Genomic DNA, 21,512 nt, shown 5'->3' with positions numbered 1-21,512 from the left:
CTGGAAGTCCTCGTGTGCAGGACTTAATGCACCATTCTGTCTCATGGCCCCCAACATGAGGTGTGAGAACCCCGTGTGCCTTCTTTGCCCAAATAGCCATTTCTTTGCTTCACTGGCAGGACAGATGATTTGGGCTGAGTCAGACAAAGGTCAGACACCAGTCTACTTTGTCCCCAGGCTCCAGGGGACATCTCCTGAGAGGTTGACATGTCCTTGGAGCTTGGAGAGAGAGCACTACCATCTCTCCGGTGTATGAAGGGAGAGTGTCTCTCGTCCTTCCCCCATGGGGCAGAGTCCTCATAAAAGGAGCACAAAGAAAAAAAAAAAAGCTCTTATCCATTACCTCTCTCAGTCTCTCCAGCCTCTTTTAAAGATGTGACAGAGGTGGCCAGTTGGTCACGAGACTTTGCACACCTCGCGTAGGTGATCCAGCAACACGGTGTGGAACGTGGGAGTAGCTGACACCAATTAGCTTGAGAAGGCAGCTCACACCGACCCCGCGATAATTTCATCCCCAAATCTTTTTCCAGGGCTCTAGGGATGTGAATCTGTTGCTAGTTTCAGTACGTGACATTTCATTATGCACTGGACTGAGTGCTCAGGGGGGCGAGACGACAGACATACAGCTTTTTCTTCTTTGATGACTCAAGTAGGTCCTCAACAGACGGTTGGCACACAGTAGGTCCCCAACGGATCTTTGGTGACGAGATAAAGTAATAATACAGTTGCCGTAGCTTGGTTCGCTCTAAAGGTAGACGTAGGACATGGGCTTGAATGTTCTAGCTTTATCTGGGAGGTATTCCAGGGGGTATGAATGGAGGAGCAGGAGTGGGAGGAGCAGGAAAGTCAGGAGAAGAATGAATTGTCAGGGGCCGTGGAGCTCTGCCCTGTCCAGAACTTTCTGAGGAGTGTGGAGCAGGTTGTCAGAAGTGCCTTCCAGATCAGTGAACGGTGAACTTGAAGGCAGCGCCTGTTATCCATATCCCACGGTCCATCTGGGTTGAGGCCTGCCCTTGGATCTTTTACTCCTGACCTTGAATGAGCCCTGCCTGGTGCCGCACAGGCTCCCTGCGGGCATCTCCTGAGGGTCCGAGGAGACCTGGAGTTGACAGCAGAAGGCTTGGCGGCATCTATTGAGGTGCGACGCTGTTTCAGGAGGTGAGTCCTAGCCCGAGGAGCGGCCACCACCCTGAGGCTGCAGATCAGGGGCCTAGAGGCAGAGGAAAGAAGAGGTAAGACAGACTTTGCCAGTTTCAGTTACCTCGAGGTTTTAGTTCCTTTAAAAACTTTTTTTCCCCACCCACGAGCCTATTAACGAATTCCAGGTACGAGTGGAATACAAAGTCGGAGAGTTGAAAGTGTTTAAGTCCCTCATGTCTGTAACTTGTACTTGCAAAGTTCTGTGCAGAACGGAAAGGGAAAGGAATGAACAGCCACCCTCGAAGGAAGTGAATTAATAGTTGAAGCGTGCACGCCGCCTACAGGTTAACTATGGGGTGGTGGTGGCGGCGGCGGCGGGCGGGGGGGGGGGATCTGCTCAGCTGGGTGTTGCAGGTGACAGCCTCCTCCTGGATACCCCCCACCCCCAAGTCCCACTCCAGCCGTGGGATTTATGCGGTGCCGGGGCTGACTTTGGGTGCTCTGGCCCAGGCTGAGTGCAGGTGCCCTTGTGACTGTCTGTGCAGCCTGCTGTGCTGAGCCCCCAGGACCTCTGTCGCCTGCAGGGGATGGGGGCAGGTGCACTGGGGGTGGCCTGGGCTTCAGGAACACGGGCGTTCTAGGGCGTGCGGGAAGCACCCAGTCCAGACGTAGCCAGAACCCTGTGCCCTTCCTCCTGACGTCTAGACAGAGGGGATCCAGGGGAAGCCAGGTGGAAAGAACTCTTTCTGTCAACGTGAGGCAGGGAAGGAGAGAGCAAAGAAGGGGCTGTCCTGTCACCTTAGCGTGTTACATGATGTTCACATCCAGCACTGGCTTGAGCACATCTCGCGTGGAATGTTATGTTTATCTGTGAGCCCTCCTAAAACCATCGACCTTTGAGGCCAGAAAGCAGCCCCTAGTTCTCTACGCCGAAGAGGGACCCCAGATGTGGCAGGTTCACTGCGGTGCAGGTGACAAGTGGGTGGTCCTGCGGAAAGGTGTAGGACACACATGGGGAGGAAGTGGCCTGAGGGAACGGTTTTCTCCCGGGGGCTTTCAGACCCGTCAGAGGCATGGCCACAGCCTAGTAAGCACAGAGCCTGATGCTGTATGCAGAGGTTTTAAAACAAGGTTAACAAATAATAATAAATAAAATTAACTCAAATAAGGTTAATATCTCCATTTCAAACTTAAAAGCCTTTACAATTATTTTGTTTTTGAATGTCAGTGTAACTCAAGTGGCTCAACATAACTGGGCTTTAATTCACGGGCTTTAAGACATCTTAAAAATTACTTGGCTTGGGGCGCTTGGGTGGCTCAGTCGGTTAAGCGTCCGACTTCGGCTCAGGTCATGATCTCACGGTCCGTGAGTTCGAGCCCCGCATCGGGCTCTGTGCTGATGGCTCAGAGCCTGGAGCCTTTTTCAGATTCTGTGTCTCCCTCTCTCTCTGACCCTCCCCCGTTCATGCTCTGTCTCTCTCTGTCTCAAAAATAAATAAACGTTAAAAAAAAAATTACGTGGCTTGATGGCTGAGAGTGAAAGGGACGGGTGTAAACACACCCACGTCTGTAGCCAGCTAAGGAGGAGAACTGTGCACCCAGCCACTCTAACGGGCGTCGTGAGGGACGCCTGGGTGTCCCAGTCGCTTGAGCGTCTGACTCTTTTTGGCTCAGGTCACGATCTCACGATTCATGAGATCGAGCCCCGCGTTGGGCTCTGTGCTGACGGAGCGGTACCTGCTTGGGATTCTGTCCCCATCTCTCTGCCTCTTCCCTGCTCGTGCTCACTGCCTTGCTCTCTCTCTGTCCCTCCCCTTTCCATGCTCGCTCTTTCTCTCTCAAAATAAATAAATAAACATTTAAGAAATAAAAAGTAAATACAGAGCATTATGAACTCAAAGGGTTATGAGATGATGCTCCTGCAAGCCCGAGTACCCTGCCCGCACTGGGTTCCAAACCCCTGTCCGTGGGGTCTGGCAGTGGCAATGGCGATGTGACTCCGGCCGTCCCTGCTGTCCTCCACACTCATCACCAGATCACAGTGCGCGTGGCTGGTAGTGTGTGGTGGGACTGGATGAGCCTTCACCTTCCTGGACGCCCCTTCCCTGGTGAAACGCCATGACTGCTGTCAGTGCGCTTAGAGAGCATGTCTGTCGCGAGGTTGTTCCTGGGTGCCTGGCTCATTGCATTGATGGGGGTCCCTGTGGTTGGTCGCTTTGAACATCAGACCCGTGAATCAATACTTTCAGATGTAAATTTAATTTTGGTTTGTTCACCTTGCCGATTTTGGAATAAAAACGAACACGGATTTATACGAGGCCCAAAGTGGACATTTTCTGACACCGACCGCTCTCGCAAGGAGCGGGACCCTGCGGGAACCAGGTTGCACAGAGAGGGCTGACCCTGGGCCTGGGACCGGAAATGGTCTGAGCCTGGGGCATCCTGTTCTTTGGAAGTTTCAAAAACAAACGTGTCAAGTCAAAAAGACGTGCCACGGTGAAGGGTTTCCCGCTGGTCTAAAATGGGGCAACTTAAGCATCAAAAGGATGACCGGGATGGACTGAGGCAGGTCAGTGTACAGATTTCATGACTTCGTAAATTTCCTAAGACAAAAAATCCTCACCAGGCCAACTTTTTACTCTATAAATTGATGCAAGGAAAGTAAAATTTTTTCTTTTGTATGTTTTTTTTCTGTATAAACCTTATGTGAGGGTACACAAATAGTTGATGAGAGAAATCTCTTCTTTGTAGATAAATACAAGCTAATAAGGGGAGAAGGGATGATAGAATTAGGAAATCATCCCCTCCCTCCCTCCCCCCCCAAACACCTAGTGGAATAACGGATCTAGGCAGCAATCACCAAGAGGCGCTAAAACCGTCTGCTGTTGGCAGACGGATGGATCGGGTTGGTAATACAGGAAGTCGCTGGTCAATTTACTAGGTATCTCTAAGAGGGGACAGCAGGGCAGCATATGATACAAAGCAAATGTACCGTCTCTGAAGCAGGCATCCTGAAAAAACTTAAGCAAACTTAAGAATCTAAGCAAAGGGGCGCCTGGGTGGCTCCGTCGGTGAAGTATCCGACTTCGGCTCAGGTCATGATCTCGCGGTTTGTGGGTTCGAGCCCCGCGTCGGGCTCTGCGTTGACAGCTCGGAGCCTGAAGCCTGCTTCAGATTCTGTGTCTCTCCATCTCTCGGCCCCTGCCCTACTCATGCTCTGTGTCTCTCTGTCTCTCAATAATAAATAAATGTTAATTTAAAAAAATTTAAGAAAAAAAGAATCTAAGCAAACCTCTGCCTCTAACGTTTAATTTAACAGAAAATACAGCAATTGGAGGAATAAGTTAGCTTATTAACACCAAATCGATAGTGTGGGGCATTTCACAGGGCAAGTGATCTAATTTCTCCAGTAAATTAATTCCATGATAACTAGGTGAGGGGAGGGGGCAGTTACAGCTAGGGGACTTAAGGCTTAGTAATAGAACATCTAAAAGTAATATGTGACCTTTGTCTGGAGCCTGACTCAAACAAGCCAACAGTTAAGAAATAATTTTGAGACAGCTTAGGAAAGCTAGAATATAGACCAGGTATTAAATGATTGCAGAGAATAATTACTAGTTTGTTAGTTGTAATGATGGTAGATTAGTTAGATAAAAAAAAGTGTTCATGGGTTGTGGATGTATACTTAGGTTTTTAGGAATAAACTATATGATAGCCTGGATTTCTCTATAAGCTTTTCAATAAAAAAAGGAAAAGAAAGGGAATGAATAGATGAAACATGATTGGAAAATTTTGGTAATTTTTCATGCTGAATAAGAAGACTCACATGGATTCATTACATTGTTCTTTCTATGTTTTCTGTTTGTGTGTTCAAAGTTTTCCATCATAAAAGTAAAAAATGGTAGTTATTGGGACGCCTGGGTGGCTCAGTCAGTTAAGCGTCCGACTCTTGATGTTGGCTCAGGTCATGGCCTCACGTTTCATGGGGTCAAGCCCCACATCAGGCTCTTTGCCAACAGTGTGGAACCTGCTTGCCATTCTCTCTCTCTCTCTCTCTCTCTCTCTCTCTCCCTCTCCCTTTCCCTCTCCCTCTCTCTCTGCCCCTCCCCTGCTCATGTGCGGACGCTCTCTCTCTCTCTCTCTCTCTCAAATAAATGAACATTAAAAAAAAAATAGGGTTATTAAGAGAAATTGTTTCTTGCAAATATCAGAGTATGAACTAGATGCCAGGGGATGGGGACAGGAAAGCTTGTTTTCATCTCAAATGGGATTACACATATATTAAGGGAAAATGCCCTAAAAATTTTTTTTAATGTTTATTTTTGAGAGAGCGAGAACGAGCAGGGGAGGGGCAGGGGGGGTGACAGAGAATCTCAAGCAGGCTCTATGCTGACAGCAGAGATGTGGGGCTCGAACCCACAAACTGTGGGATCATGACCTGAGCCAAAGTTGGACACCCAACCGACTGAGCCACCCAGGTGCCCCCAGGGTGAAATGTCTTATGATGGAGTCCCACAGCCAAAGAACACCAACTCGAAGTTAGGCTTACCGACTGTTGAAGCAAGGGAGACTGGTCCCCAGGGGAACCGAAGGGAGGGGTGGCCTGGTGGTCAGAGGATTTGGGGAAGGGTGGGCTGGGGTAAGACTGAATGAAGCTGCACTTGGGGACACTCATGTAGACCAGGTTTGGCTGTAAAAGGGTTGACGTTGGGCCTGACCCGAGAAGCCAACTCAGGATCCTCAAAGGGAAGATAAATGTGGGAGGTGGTGCCCAAACCCGCCTCTGCTGGGGTTCTGTACCAGGTTGGAAATGGAGGCTACGTCTTTGTGTCGAAATCACCCGTGGGATTCTGATATGGCTCAGGATCCTTCAGGCAATAAAGGAATGTTCCGCCCTTGTCGACACGGTTCCAAACAGCAGGTTTTACAGAATGAGGATTTGCGGCCCAGGGTCCTTGATGCTCATTAACAAAAGCGGCTGCCACAGGTTCACGGTGGCGCACAGTCACGTCCCTCCTCCAGAGCATTCCTGACGTGCACCCTGGACGTGCACCCTCGCCACTAGTTGCAACAACGAAGGTGAATTAGGGATGCAACATTAACACATGGCCGGTAACAACGGCCCCCGAGTCTTTCTGAGCATTTACTGCTTTCCAGGGACTGGCCAGACACTTGACAAGGTGTTTCTCATTCCACCATCCTGCACGGAGACTCCTAAGGGTCCGGGCACGTCTCCAGTTTGCGGAAATCTCGGCTTCTGGAGGCTAACTCACCTAGCTGGCCACCACTGAGCCCAGATCCCCTCACTGCACTTGAACACGAAGTCTTCCGGTGGGTGCAGCGTTTTTAGAGGGAACCGAGGGCTTCCTTGCTCTCTCAGAATTCTATCAAAAATACACCGAGTGCTGTTCCTTCCTCTTTTTCCTTCCACCTAACAGACGTTTACCAAGCCTCCACACACACCCGGCCGTGGGAGGGTGGGCAGACAGGGTCCTGGGGCTCCAAGGAGCTGCGACTCCAGCCGGCATCTTCTCGCCAGCGTCCTGTCGACCCTTCACGTTGGGTAGGGTCAGGAGACCTGCATTCCTTCTTTAGAGGAAGGTAAGGAGGGCCACCTGTCACCTCACGCTCCCACAGCTCCTGCCTCCCCGCCCCACGTACACGCCAGCACAGGATCCAGAAATCTCCTTTCAGAAGTGCGCAACCCAATGAATATCCCAAGCTTTGCTGCCCCCTAGAGGTGGGTCTGAAGAATATCACCTTGGTGCTGGTGGGGTGGGGGGGAAGCTTGCAAGTGGACCAATTTTTTACCGGTTTTTGTTTCTTTTTTAAAAATTTCCTTTGCTCTTACTTTTGAAAAGCTACAGCAAGATATTGAAAGATGTCACCAGGGCGCCTGGGTGGCTTGGTCGGCTAAGTGTCCGAATCTTGCATGATCTCAGGTTTCGGGAGTTTGAGTCCTGAGTTGGGCTCTGCATGGACAGAGTAGAGCCTGCTGGGGATTCTGTCTCTCCTTCTCTCTGCCTCTCTCACTCTCTCTCTCTCAAGATAAACTTAAAACAGCAACAACAGGGCGCCTGGGTGGCTCAGTGGGTTACGTGTCCGATTTCAGCTCAGGCCATGATCTCAGTTTGTGAGTTCGAGCCCCGCGTCGGGCTCTGTGCTGACAGCTCAGAGCCCGGAGCCTGCTTCAGATTCCGTGTCTCCCTCTCTCTCTGCTCCTCCCCCTCTCATGCTCTGTCTCTCAAAAATAAACATGAAAAAAATTAACAACAACAAAAGAGATACCATCAATGTACTGTCGCAAGAGATATGAGACTGGATAAGTCATTCCAACAATACTATCACTTTTGCTTCTATGGGTAAACATCACAACTCAGAGGACTGAGGGTTCCGATGATAAGGACTTGGTTTTACAATCTTACAGGATTCGTCAAATTCACTCCACTTGGCGAAACCAGAAATCTTGTATCTACTTATTAGCCTAGATGATCTTCGTTTCAGCATTAAACTTTGCTTTAATTTTTTAAATTATTTTTAAAAAATATTTTATTTCTCATGACCCAAGTCGGGGTGAGATACGGGGTGGCTCCGGTTCTCATTCATCATGCCACGATGTCGCAGAAGCCATTGAAATGATTGCGCCTGAAAACAGCACTAGTCCAGTGGAACCTGAGAAAAAGCATTTCACGGGCGGTGCCCCTCGATCCGCTGATGAGCGATCCAGTGAGTTGCCGGATCCCACAGTACCTGTGAGAGCTAAAGGCACAGAGCTTCTTTGTGAAGCTTTAACGAGTTCTTCCACGGACCAGCAGCCCAAAGCCGACATGTGGCACAACTTCGCAAGAGACATTCTTACCCTCTATTTAAAGAACCTCAAAAAATACAAAACTCGTGTTAGAAGCAAAGTCACCAATCTGAAGAACCCCCCCAAAATTCTCACAACAAATCTTGCTTTCTGGGACCATGTCGCCAAGAGAATTTGCCAAAACGACTGTCCTGGAAATGGCACACGAGGACCTGAAGCAGTTGAGAGCCGCATACACGGAATCTCGCATCCAGGAACACCACTTTCCCCGAGTGGTGGGGGGCGCACAGACAAAATAAAATGCAGAAGCTGTGAGAAGTTCAGTTGCAAGGTCACCGTAATCACCAGAGGAGCACTTTTCCTTCCAGGCTGGGTGCGGAACTCAAATCCAGACGAAGACACGATGACCTCTGTGATCTGTAATGAGTGTGGGGAGCAGTGGTACCACAGCAGGTGGGTGTGCCTGTAATTGCAAATAAATGTTCTCTTCACAAAAAAAAAAAAAAAAAAAAATATTTTAAGTTTATTTTTATTTGAGAGAGAGAGAGCAAGCAGAGGAGGGACAGAGAGAGGGAGAGAGAATCCCAAGCAGTCTCTGCACTGCCAGCAAAGAGTCCAATGTGGGGCTCGAGCTCATGAACCATGAGATCATGACCTGAGCTGAAGTCAAGAGTCCGAAGTTTAACGGACTGAGGCACCCAGGGGCCCCGGAATTAAAATTTGCTTTAAAACCAAGTGTCAGTCAGTCCGGCCTCCTCTGGTGAGACTGCTGGGTGCTTTGTGGCCCTGCCATGCCTGGAATGTTCTCCGCTGCACAGACCCACCTCCCTCTCACCTAGCCTTCAGGTCACAGAACCTCTCACTCCCCAGGCAGGCCTGGGCTGTTCTCCATTCTGAGTCTGCACATCAGAGGGCCAGCGGGCTCCGCACTGTAATCATCTGGTCACTAATTTGCCTCGCTCAATCCCCCCACCCCTCAGGCCTGGGCCCTGTTCCACTTCCTAGGCAGCCGCCTTCAGGGTGCCCCGTGCCAGGGGGAGCACTTTAATAAATGTCTGGTGAACCCACAAAGGGCAGGGAGAGACAAATGAGACTAGGAGGGAACTGTAGAACTGTAGGGGAAGGGGGATCTGATTCTGGTTGGAGGAAGGATGGTCACGATGGGGGAGGAGTTAGACCCACAGCAGAGGTGGAGGAAACAAATTCTAGGCGGTACTTTTTCTCCATAGCGTTTAGAGCAGACCGTGCCCACGTGTTTGTGTGGCTGTTCGTGACCCTCTTCTCCCACCACATCTCAGGCTGTTTCACGCCCAAGGATGAGTCACGGGGAGAGGCGAGCAGGGCAGCGGGACTGGCCTGGAGGCCGGGGAGGGAGCCGCAAGGTCGAGTGGGCACAGGACCGGGCAGCCTCCAGGCACCTGTCCCTGCCCCGGCTTTGCCGCTGTGGTTTTCCTTCTCTGCAGTCAGAGGCACGCACTCCACCGGCTGCAGACTGTGGGCTGACTCTGCTCTGGGTACTTTTCCAAGTGGCTTATGTATTTTAACTAATTCTCATTTCGACCTGTTGTGGGTTGAATCCTGAAGCCGATCCCAATGCCTGTGAATATGGCCTTATTTGGAAACAGGGTCTTCCCAGAGTCAGTCAAGAGGAGATGAGGTCGTTAGGGTGGGCCCCAATCCCATATGGCTTGAGTCCTTGGAAAAAGGGGAATTTGGGCACAGAAATGCATACACAGGGAGACGACCAAGTATAGACAGACACACACACATACACACACACGCGCGCGCGCGCACAAGGACAACAGCCATGTGAACACGGAGACAGACTGGACTGACCTTGCCGCACACCAGGGAAGCCTAAGCCTCCAGAAGCCGGAAGAAGCAAGGACAGACCCTCCCCTGGGGCCCGCCCAAGGGGCACAGCCCTGCCGACACAGTGATTGCGGACTCCAGGGCCCCAGAGCCATGAGAAAATAAACTTGTGTTGTGTGGCACTTAGTTGTGGCCGCCCTAGGAAACTTTTCAGAAGCCCTTCGTTACTGATGAGGATTCGGGTGGAACGGAGGCCCAAGGCCATCAGGCAGCAAGAGGAAAAGCTGGAACTCAAACCCGGGCTGGATTCTTTGCGGCTGTGCTCTTACTGCTTCTCAAGACCAGACTCAAATCTTCACCTGTCGCTTGTGATGCCTGACAGGGGTGGGACGCTCAAGCCGGCTGAGCTGGCCCGTAACCTACGAGTGGGAACCACACCCGACTCAGAAGGCCAGGGACCCACAGGAGTGTGGGCTGCAGTGCTCAGCACGGGTGCACGGTCTGAGCACGGGATAGCAGCGGCTCCCTGTCCGAGCTCTCTCTGCTCCACCAGCCGGCCTCCATGTCCTCTTTTCCCCCAACACTTTAACCTGACCCCAGTGGGACAGGACGGGACAGGAGGAGGACGCATCTGCACTCAATGGGAGACGACACGATTGATTCCAGACTCAAAATTCAGAAGCTTCTCCCTCCAATCAAATGCCCCTCCTGAAACCCTGCCTAAAGAAGTGATCTTTGGGGCGCCTGGGTGGCTCGGTTGGTTAAGGGTCAGACTTCGGCTCAGGTCATGATCTCGAGTTTCATGTGTTCGAGCCCCGCGTCGGGCTCTGTGCTGACAGCTCGGAGCCTGGAGCCTGCTTCGGATTCTGTGTCTCCCCCTCTCTCTGCCCCTCCCCTGCTTGTTCTCTCTGTCTCTCAAAAATTGAATAAATGTTAAAAAAAATTTTTTTTAAAGAAATGACCTTTTATGTCTTTATCCCTTAAAAAGAACCAAACGGCTCCCATTCCAATGGAAACCATTTTCTTCATAACTACAGGGTTATTTCTGCATAATTCTGTAATTACATATGTTATATCCATAATCCTCTTTTTCATTATTCCTTCTCTTACCACGAGACTGCCTCTAACAAAGGAACAGGAGACAAACTTTCGTCCTTATATTTGTTACAAGTGTTAATAAAGATCTTGAAAGAAAATATTTTCAGTTAGCGGCTATTGCAAAACAAAGATTTAAAAATAAGCACACCTGGGATGCCTGGGCAACTCAGTCAGTTGAGCGTCAGCGTCTTGATTTTGGCTCAGGTCATGATCCCAGGGTCACGGGGTAGAGCCCGGAGTCGGGCTTCATGCTGAGTGTGGAGCCTGCCTGGGATTCTCTCTCCCACTGCCCCTTACCCCTTCCTGCACGCACACACACACGCCCCCTCTAAAATACAAAACAAAAATAATACTCATTACATTTCTTTTTTTTTTTTAATTTTTTTTTTTAACATTTACTTATTTTTGAGACAGAGAGAGACAGAGCATGAATGGGGGAGGGGCAGAGAGAGAGGGAGACACAGAATCGGAAGCAGGCTCCAGGCTCCGGGCCATCAGCCCAGAGCCCGACGCGGGGCTCGAACCCACAGACCGTGAGATCGTGACCTGGCTGAAGTCGGACGCCTAACCGACTGAGCCACCCAGGCGCCCCTCATTACATTTCTTTATTGTACTTGATCAGTTACTTTGTATATAAAAGTATAATACTAGTGTTAAATAAAAATAAAAATAAAAATTTATTTTAAATTTACCACTGGTAAGTGTATACACGGTATAAGGAAAACCACAGACCCTTTCCGGATCACGGCCAACTCACAACTTCCATCCTTTTACATCCTTCTTTGTACTGAGTCCCAAGAAAACACAAGTTGGTTCACTGAGTCCTGAAGCCAGTATTCCTCCTTGTCACCAACGAATGCCCACGTTGTGAGGAAATAGTTTTCTCTGCAAATATTCCACCAATTCAACTCTTGATTTTAGCATCTCAATCTCATAATAGGGGATCTGTAAAGGGAGGGAAATAGAATACATCACACAATCCGTCGTGTTCTGAAGTCGCCCTGGTGTTTCGGTGCCTCGAACCCTCCGCCACGGCTCCTGGAGGGCAGAGCTCACGGCTGCTCGGCGGGTCTCCCCAGTGCTTGCGAGGGTGCCCGGCACCCAGTGCGACTCAGCAAACGAGCCGCAGAACATGCAGAGAGAACGGGCGTCTCGCGTGGAGAGAGGCTCACATTTCGGGTCAGGGTGGAAGGGGAGCCCGAGCCAGAATCTGGACGTGCAGAGTGGCGAGACCAGTCCTCTGCGGGAAGCAGCGGGGCCAAAGGGAGAGAGGCAGGAGAGCGGAGGGGGGCAGGGGTGCGAAAGAGACCGCTGAGCACGGGCCGACCGTGGGGGGTCTTGGATGCCCAGATGCAGATGGGTTTCCACTTCATCTCGTAAGCAGTAAAGGAACAGTAAAGGTTTCTCAACACACACAGGCATGTCAGTTTCAGGAGCGTTAATCTGGGGATGTAGGTAAACTATGCAGTGGAAAAAAGTAAGCAGACGGGACAGCAGAGAGCAGACCAGCAGACTGGGAACACACAGTCCAGGAAGCTCCGTGAACATTCGCTGCTGACTCCGCACAGACCGCCTCGCTAAGAGATCGACAAGACAAACACAAATAAGGGCTGAAGCTTAAAAGTATGATGATGATTCATTCAATCAGAGGGACATTAAAGCAAAACGGGTGCTCTAATAATTCAGTAATCCTAGAAGCAGAGGTTAGTATAGCTTAGAAAGGGTATACGGATGCCGCACTTGAGAAAACTGTGGGTCTGAATATTCTGTATTTCAAAATATAAATACAGGGATTTTTTTTTTTAACTGGGAAAATAATGCTCAAAGTTGGCCTTTAAACTAGATGTAAGATGCGTGGTCACTGGGCTGGCAGACCACCTAGCCCTCTGGAGAAAACACATCTAAATTAGAAGTTGCTTTGGGGGAGAAGAAAACAGGTGAATTCCTACCTGAACAACCTGATAACCAAGCAGGCGCAGGTGTCTCTGTTTAATAGCTTCCTTTCCCAGTAAGTGTCTGCTATTCAGAGAAAATCTTTTTGGATCATCAATGCATAGTGCTAACCTGAAAAATCGGATGGAGAAACTTAGTTCTTAAAACAATCCAAAATATTTATACATTTTTCGTGGAAAGAGTTTATTTGGGACTCGGCTATTCCTGTGTGTCAATGTTATTTTCAAATAAATTATGAGTGTGCCATTCTTTAATCTGCTGAGAAAGCAATCTTATTAATATTAATGTTTCTGTTACAAGGAATTTCCAAAATTGGGATGCTGTTCAGTAGTGTCTTTACTTCTAGAAACATGTCTATTTTCCCACCATGTTTTTAATGCTTTATTTATTTATTTGGGGGGGGGGGGCGGGACAGAGAGAGAGGGAGAGAGAGAGACAGTCCCAAATAGGCTCTGCACTGACAGCAAAGAGCTCAGTGTGGGGCTTGAACCCAGGAAGTGTGAGATCATGACCTGAGCCAAAATCAAGAGTCGGATACTTAACCCACTGAGCCACTCCTGTTTTCCCACCTTCTTAAGAAAATACCACCGAGGGGCGCCTGGGTGGCTCAGTCGGTTGAGTGTCCGACTTTGGCTCAGTTCATGATATGCGGTGAGTCTGAGCCCGCGTTGGGCTCTGTGCTGACAGCTCAGAGCCTGGAGCCTGCTTCAGATTCTGTGTCTCCCTCTCTCTCTGCCCCTCCCCTGCTCATGCCCTGTCTCTCTGTCAAAAGTAATGAACATTAAAAAAAAAAAAACCATCGATTATTAATCCCGACAAGTTTTGTAACATAAAAACCGCACCAGCTTTCTTTACCTTTTATGCACATCTTCATCAATCGTAAATGGCAATACTAATCCTTCTTCGTCTAATTTAATTTCCACATCTGGTGAGAGAAGAAAGGAAACATTCTCCGTGTGATACCCTCACAAACACTACGTTCCTTTCCTCCTCCTCCTTCTGTTCTGAATTCTCCCACACTGCAATTTACCAGCTGCGCTGGAGGCTGCAAAGAAATGACCACACCAGACCATGGTGAGAATTTTAATGTAACCAGCTCTACCATCAACCAAGTCAGCCTTAATTTCAGAAGGCTCAGCCACTAAATCAAGGTGTCGGGTGTGATAAGAACTGCACGTACTTCCTCTTTCTCCTTGAGGTGAGTATTGGGAACCCTTCACCCCAGACAGGAAGCAAAGCCAGACTGTAGCCTATACAAGTCGCCACTTTCATCACGGAATCTCCCAGAGTCTCCAGGGTAGGCAAAGCCTCCTGCACCCCACTCTGTGGTCGCTGGGCACGGCAGACCCCCACTTCCTCCCCTCTGATGTCCTGCTATTCTCTTTGTGAAAAGAGCTCCTAAAGGAGGAGGAAAGTGAGCTACGACGTCCTGAAGCCTATAAAACACTACCTCCTCGGAGCTGATTTTCTTGTAGTCATTCATTTAAAACACTGTTAAGGGCAGAAGGACGTGAACTCTCCCGTCAGCCCCACCCAACAGAACTTTCCGCCGTGATCACATGTTTGCGCCTTTGCTGTTCCAGCATGCCTGCCACCAGCCACCTGTGGTTCTGAGCCCTTGACATGTGGCCAGGGCAACCAAGGAACTGAACTTTGGATGGTTTTTAAACTTCAACTAACGTAAATTTAAGTAGTCACAGGTACTCCTGGCTAGGGCGTCGGACAGCACTGACCTAGAGTGGCACAGCAATTATACTGGCTAATGATTACCCAGCACTTACTATGCTCCGGGTATCACTCAACTTAGTGCTTAAGCAAGTCTGGGTCACTATTCTTCGTACTCTCATTTTACAGAAAAGGAGCACGCGGAAAAAGATTACTCTGCCCAAAGACATTCCCCTACCACGTGGCTAACAGGTGGGACTCCCCCCACGCATCTGGACTCCACGGCCCTACTGCTCACCCACGGTTCCAATTTGCCTTCGGGGAAGGGCCAACTCCGTTTTATATTTCCTGACCTTCCAGTGGCTGCGAAGTCTTGCATATTCCCAAAGAGGACAGCAAGTCGAGCCTTGTAAACAGAGACTCCCAAGTACTTACCTATTGTATAACAATAGGGCGTTAACACTTTTGAAGCAAAATACATTCTTGCGCCCAGAAGGTCAATCAGTCCAATCCTCACAGATTTGTAAAGCTGAAAATCCACAGGCGTCTCCAGAGAACAGCACGGAGTAAGAAATGACCTCACTTGATATTTAGGAAGAAGTTTCCGACCCTGAAAATTGTATGTTTAAACATGAGAAAGGAAGATACGATCCAAAACCAGAAAATAAAACAAGGTTACCTGCGAATAAGTCTGATCAATATTACTCTATAAGCAGGATACTTTTCCAGATTAACGACAAATACCTTCCTCAAAATGACAACAGAAAAATATTCTTGCGATAGCTCAAATCCAATAGTTCGATAGATCTTTTAAATGTGTGGGTTTTTTTTTAACATTTATTTATTTTTGAGAGACAGAGACAGAGCATGAGGGAGGAGGGGCAGACAGAGAGAGGGAGACACAGAATCCAAAGCAGGCTCCAGGCTCCGAACTGTCAGCACAGAGCCCGATGTGGGGCTCGAACTCATGAACCATGAGATCATGACCTGAGCCGAAGTTGGACGCTTAACCAACTGAGCCACCCAGGCGCTCCTAAATGTGTTTTTTTTTTTTTTTAATTTTTTTTTTCAACGTTTTTTATTTATTTTTGGGACAGAGAGAGACAGAGCATGAACGGGGGAGGGGCAGAGAGAGAGGGAGACACAGAATCGGAAACAGGCTCCAGGCTCTGAGCCATCAGCCCAGAGCCCGACGCGGGGCTCGAACTCACGGACCGCGAGATCGTGACCTGGCTGAAGTCGGACGCTTAACCGACTGCGCCACCCAGGCGCCCCTAAATGTGTTTTAAAAGTAGTCCGTGGTCATAGAAAGAAAGAAAGGAAGGAAGAGAGGGAGGGAGGAAGGGAGGAAACAACAGTGCTCTTGCAGCTCAAGAAACATCTCTTTGGAACTCTTAGAATTGCTTTAAGGGCCTTAAGGACACTCATGTTTTTAACAGAGGACAATGTGATAAGGGTGACATTTCAATTTACCAGGAGAAGGAGAGCTACGTAATAAATGGTACAGCCGGTAATCCATCCAGAAAATAACCAAGTGAAAGTTCTAGCACATGTTGAGGACTGCCATAAATTCCAGGTGGGTTAAAGTGCTATAAATACAGTAAGGGAAAGGAGCATTTTTAAAAATTTAGTAAAATATGTGTATTACCTTAGGAGTGGTAAAATATTCTAGAGAGGAAACCCAGAAACCATAAAAGATGGACACATTTGACTATAGACAACTTGAAAATTTCTGTAGAGCAAATAGAGATCATAAACAATATTAAGCTACAAGCCCCCCTCCCCCAAATGAAGAACAAAAACTAGGACCAAGTATGTGCAACATACATAGGAGCTAATATCTCTATCTCACAATGTGTTCTAGGACAAAAAAAAAAAAAAAAAAAGGAGAAAGAAAAAAAAGACAACCAGTAGGAATCTGAGTCAGGAGGTAATGAGGTAATTCACAGCAAATCGAACAATAAGCATTGTGAAAATATGCTCAGCTCGTTAAGATGCAATTTAAACATGTGAGACGGTACTTTTCCACGGAGTCAAATGACAATGATTCAAGGGACTAACCACGCTTGGCAACAGAAACGATAGGTAAAGGGACATCTCCAACTATCGGGGGAAACACATCTGCCAGTAGTCCAGAATCTAGTCCGCAGTCTAGTCTCTGGATTGAAACACAAAAAGAATGCACTTAATCTTCATGCATTGCCCTCGAGGAACGTCCATGGTAGACTGGGCATATTAGAGCCAACAGTCCTCGGAAGAGCCCCGTTCCAAGGAAAGAGAGAAACAGGAGTGTTCATGTATTTGTGCACCTTTGTACATAAAACTGCTAACACCACTCCTTCAGGGATGGAAGGAAGCTGAGGTAAGTAGCATTTACTTTTATATGCCTTACTACTGTTAAAGCTGTTTTGTTTTTTTAAGTAGGGTCCACGCCCAACATGGGGCTTGAACTCACAACCCTGAGATCAAGAGTCCTATGCTCTACTGACTGAGCCAGTCAGGAGTCCCTGTTGAAGCTGTTTTAAAGAAGAAAATAGGAGTGCCTTTCCATTCTTCCTTCTTAATCTGAAATGAGCTGCTTTTTTTGTTGTTGTTGTTTTGTTTTTTAATGTTTAGTTTGAGAGAGAGAGAGCCTGTGCTCATGAGCAGTAATGGGGTGGAGAGAGAGAATCCCAAGCAGGTTTCACGCTGTCAGCGCAGAGCCCGATAATGTGGGGCTCGAACTCACAAACTGGGAGATCATGACCTGAACCAAAATCAAGAGTCGGATGCTCAACCGACTGAGCCACCCAGGCGCCCTGAAAATGAGCTAGTCTTAAATGTGATTCAGTCAAGGGAGGGATGAGCAAGTCTGGAGAGGCCATGTGTGATCTTAACCAAGGTGCTGGATTAAGTTACAAGAACGAATCTCTGGGGTACTAGACAGGAAGCACCAACTCCACCTATCAGGTGAGAGTGAAACTTCTGGCTTGGCGTAGAAATGTACTTGAAACAGTTTAGGATTTGCTCAGGCCTAACCGAACGAGGGATTCACATTTACTATCTAACAGCTGTGGGGAGTGCAAGCCCTTCAAGGCCCTCAGAGCGCATCCAGGACGCTCTGACTCATGTGCCGGCAGCACCCCACAGAACCTTCCAAGAAACCTTACGCAACTGGAAATGGGTACTTCCAACACAAGAGAACAGGTATGGGGCCAATTTAGCAAAGAGAAGGCTACCTAGTGGGAAAGTAAGTTGGAGTGAATGAAAGCTCTGCTTTCTGATGAGGTTACTGAGACAGATCAAAAGAGGAAAAACTTAAAAGATGGGGAGGGAGACACAAAAGAAAGCCGCCCCCACAGGGAAATAAGGTTAAGAGGACCCCTGCTTTTACCTTATAGAAAGGACATTCTAGCACTGAGGTTAGGAACAGTTGGGTCAGCTGTGCGAGGCTCAGTCTGTCCACGGACGATTCTTCCCCTGAAACGAGAAGCATTCCAGTTGTAGGTAAGTTTGATTTTGGTTTGTGAAGGAACATCACGAGTGGACGATGTACACTAATCACTCTGGAAGTAACGTACTATTAAATGGCACTCGGGAGGGGCATCTGGGTGGCTCAGTCCGTTGAGCGTCGGCTCAGGTCATGATCTCGCGGTCTGTGGGTTCGAGCCTGCATCGGGCTCTGTGCTGACGGCTCGGAGCCTGGAGCCTGCTTCGGATTCTGTGCCTCCCTCTCTCTCTGCCCCTCCCTGACTCATGCTCTGTCTCTCTCTGTTTCAGAAATAAACATTAAACAAATTTTTTTTTAAATAAAATAAATGGCACTCGGGGAAGAACTTGTCAGAGTTAACCATGCCTTCTGGCTTGCCATCAAATGCCATCTCATTTAAACTTTTTTAAGTTTTATTTGAGAGAAAGAGAGAGAGCATGAGAAGGGGAGGGGCAGAGAGAGGGAGACACAGAATCCAAAGCAGGCTCCAGGCTCTGAGCTGTCAGCACAGAGCCCGATGCGGGGTTCGAACTCACAAACTGTGAGATCATGACCTCAGGCGAAGTTAACAGTCGGATGCTCAACTGAATGAGCTCCCCAGGTACCCCAATGCTATCTCATTTGAACTTCTGAGGGATTCAAGCTATAATGAAAAGTCAACAGATATGTTAAAATTAGTGAGAATTTCCTTTAGCAGTGGAGACAGACATCTGATGTTATTTGGGTGGCCTTGAAGATGACCCACACCCTTTCTGAACAGGGGAGTCTACAGTTGCTGTTGTGGCTTCTGACATATTGGCATGACTATCACCAATGCCACACCATGTCCCCGCGAGACTCAGTTCAGCAGTCTGTGCACCCGGAATGGGTTTCTCTGTGCAGTGCTCCATCATTCTTTAACTCCGTATTTACACTGGCATCTGAAACTTCACATATCTTCTTTAGGTTATTATGGAAGAGAAATCAAAGGCACCGCACGGCTCAGGCTAAGAGGTAGATGTGCGACTTGAAAACATCACGCACGCATTCAAGGGTTAATTTTTCCACTCTCCAAGTTATAACCAACTCACCTTGCAGCTGCTGAAGAAAATAAGGGCTGAATATTTTTGCCATAAAGTTGACCGGATGGCATTCGATGAGTGAACACGAATGGAGAATTTTCAATAACGTTTTGGGTGGAAAATAATCGAAACGAGCGAGTAACAGGTTTTCTAGCTTTCTAAATAAAGCAGAGGCGTTCGGTGGCAAATAATTGAGTTTTCCAAACGGTTCAATTAACTCGGAAACCTGACGAGGTGAAAATTTCTCTGACTGGCCAACAAAAGTTTCCGCCACTGCATCGAAGATGGGTTTTGAAAGAATCTGTTTCCTACCGCAGTACTCCATGACTGTGCTGATGACCTCAGGATCCAAAGTGAGACACAGTGAGGCCACATGTCGCTCCAGGGCTGTTGTAAAAAATCGGTCATTGTGCCCAAAGTATATGAAAGCCTCCAGGACTTTTCTGAGCTCTTCATGAGTAAAATGAGGGATATGCCTCACAGCGTATTTTCCCAATTTTATAACCAGAGGAAGTGCTTGAGTTTGATCAAGAGCCACTAGGGCAGTGAGCATTTGACTCATCAGCGTAGGACTCAAGTTGGAAACGACCGACAGGGAAAAGCTGTTTATCTTGTTTAGAAACGCTTGGTGTCGGTCCACTTTTTCAGCACATGCCTGCAGTATTCTATAAAGGGCCACGATATCCTCAGGGGCAAATGTTTCCAATTTTTCCCCTTGCAGTTGATATATAATCAGTTCTAGTGTCTCACCACCTGGACCCTGCAGTCTAATCAGACTTTCCCCAAGGATACAGAGACTGCGGACTTCCAGGCCACCTCTGTTGACACGATGGCGGCTTTCTGCCACCAGGTTTAGTAACAAGTTACTCTGAGGGCCCACGTACAACAGACTCAGAGCTTGCAAAGCAGTCACCAAAGCAGTGTCCGACAGACTCGGGGATTCCTGCTCAAACCGAACGCATAAAGCTTGAAAGACACCATTCTCTAGTATTCCTTTTGGCAGCTTGTGATTGCCATCTTTTTTTTCCACTTCACAGATCCGTTGCAAGGCTCCTGCTGCCAGGCTATCAGGCAAAGGTTGCAGAGTGCCTATAAAATGTAACACGTCTTCGGAGGAATCCAAGTCGTTGAGTCTCCTGTAAAACATCTGTTCATCCAGGCTTTTAGGATTTTGTTCAGGCCCAGCCCAATCATGTGCTTGAGAGAACACTGGCTCACCAAGTGGATGCAGGGCGTCTCCGTTTTCCGAATGGAACTTTTTACAACAGGCATGATGGAACCTGACCCTGCAAGGCTCGGGTTGTAGTGAAGGGAACCACGGACACAGACGCTCCTTGACCATCTTGCGAACATGGTTTACGGGGTGATTTTTCAGAGCGGCCAGCGCTCCATGTATCCGAAAATCGGATAAATGGTAAAGGTTCCTCCGCAAGGTAATCAAAGCCATGCCATCAGATTCTCAACTCCTCTTGACTTCTAACTAAAGAAAATAAAGAAAACACGGTCAAACATACTGAGAACGTGACTCGCTCAACAACATGAATGCTTCTGAAACTGAGGATGAGTACTCACAAGAAACGACACACACAAGTTTCCCTCTGCAACACAAGCACCCCGAGATCAGTCGCAGCATCCCACAGCTTAGAAACGTGGCTGGCACCCAAGGATGATAATCGCTATGGTTTCTATGCACTGTTGTGCCCCCTAGAGCTTAGCCCTCAGCTCAATGAATGAAGTACTTCTGGTGTCATTTTATAGTCGAGGAAACTGATGCCCTCGGTTTTCTGTCCAGCTTCCAAGCTGGACACAGTAAGTGGCGGTGCTGGGATTCCCCTCGGGCAGTCCAGATCCGAAACACGCCTCCTACATGTTAACGTGTTGGGTCGATGGAAGGCACTGCGTTTGGTTAACCTGACTCAAAAGGAGCAACGGGTTAAAATGGCCAAAATTCGTATAGGTCCACGCAAAGCAAAGGTCAAAACCACGTTTAAGAAGCCCTGAGGCGTTGGTTTCTGCTCGGAGTAAAGACCTGGCCAGTGGAAAGGAAGGAAAGGATCTAGCTTGGCAAAGAGGGAAAATGTAGGATTTAAAAGAAGATAAAGGAGGCGGGCGTGTAAAGGAAGAAGGTGGGCGGTCCGTCCAGATCTAAACACCCCGTGTGAGATTTGGGAACAGGAGTGCGGGCGCCAGAGAGGACGGGGCGCCCCGGAGACCCGGTCCTCCTTGGAATGAAAGGAACCCACGCGCCGGGCGCCCCAAACCCGACGTCTAGGGACCTTCGATAAAGCACCGGGAGGAAGGCGGCGGCGGCTGGAGAGCAGCGGAGGGGCCCGGGCAGTACCGACAGCTCAGCTATGCCGCGGGCCCATGCACGCCGGGCCGGGACACCTACCACGCTGGGACATCTACTGCGCTCACACCGCGGGAGGTCTTGCAGCGGCGAGGACCCTGGAGCCTCGTGGGCCTCCGTACGCGCCTTCCCAAGCGCCGGGCAGCGGGCGCATGC

General features: G+C 48.7%; 2 protein-coding genes across 3 annotated transcripts; one reads left to right on the top strand and one right to left on the bottom strand.

The window, feature by feature from the left end:
- Nucleotides 1–7,670: 7,670 nt before the first annotated feature.
- Nucleotides 7,671–8,461, top strand: LOC115524690 (transcription elongation factor A N-terminal and central domain-containing protein-like; the record flags this gene model as incomplete). The annotated part of the gene is given in 3 exon segments (XM_030331219.1): nucleotides 7,671–8,068; nucleotides 8,070–8,230; nucleotides 8,233–8,461. Coding segments are annotated over 3 exon segments (744 nt in total), but the record flags the coding sequence as incomplete, so codon positions are not given.
- Nucleotides 8,462–11,248: 2,787 nt separating this feature from the next.
- FASTKD3 (FAST kinase domains 3) lies at nucleotides 11,249–21,474 on the bottom strand. 2 transcript variants are annotated; one of them, XM_030332693.2, is made up of 7 exons: nucleotides 21,399–21,474; nucleotides 19,016–20,486; nucleotides 17,850–17,935; nucleotides 14,912–15,086; nucleotides 13,667–13,736; nucleotides 12,808–12,922; nucleotides 11,249–11,803 (listed from the first exon to the last, which is right to left on the bottom strand). In XM_030332693.2, the coding sequence occupies exons 2-7, from the start codon at nucleotides 20,451–20,453 to the stop codon at nucleotides 11,705–11,707; spliced, it is 1,983 nt and encodes a 660-aa protein (XP_030188553.1). In that variant the 5' UTR covers nucleotides 20,454–20,486; nucleotides 21,399–21,474; the 3' UTR covers nucleotides 11,249–11,704. The 2 variants fall into 2 exon arrangements, with proteins under 2 accessions (XP_030188553.1, XP_030188570.1); XM_030332710.1 differs by lacking the exons at nucleotides 11,249–11,803; nucleotides 12,808–12,922 and having other exon boundaries at nucleotides 13,671–13,856; nucleotides 21,399–21,465.
- Nucleotides 21,475–21,512: the final 38 nt, after the last annotated feature.

This window comes from Lynx canadensis, chromosome A1 (genome assembly GCF_007474595.2).
Source record: "Lynx canadensis isolate LIC74 chromosome A1, mLynCan4.pri.v2, whole genome shotgun sequence".
Taxonomy (NCBI): Eukaryota; Metazoa; Chordata; class Mammalia; order Carnivora; family Felidae; genus Lynx; species Lynx canadensis.
The sequence above is the reverse complement of the archived record's forward strand: the minus strand, read 5'-3'. Positions and strand labels throughout refer to the sequence as shown.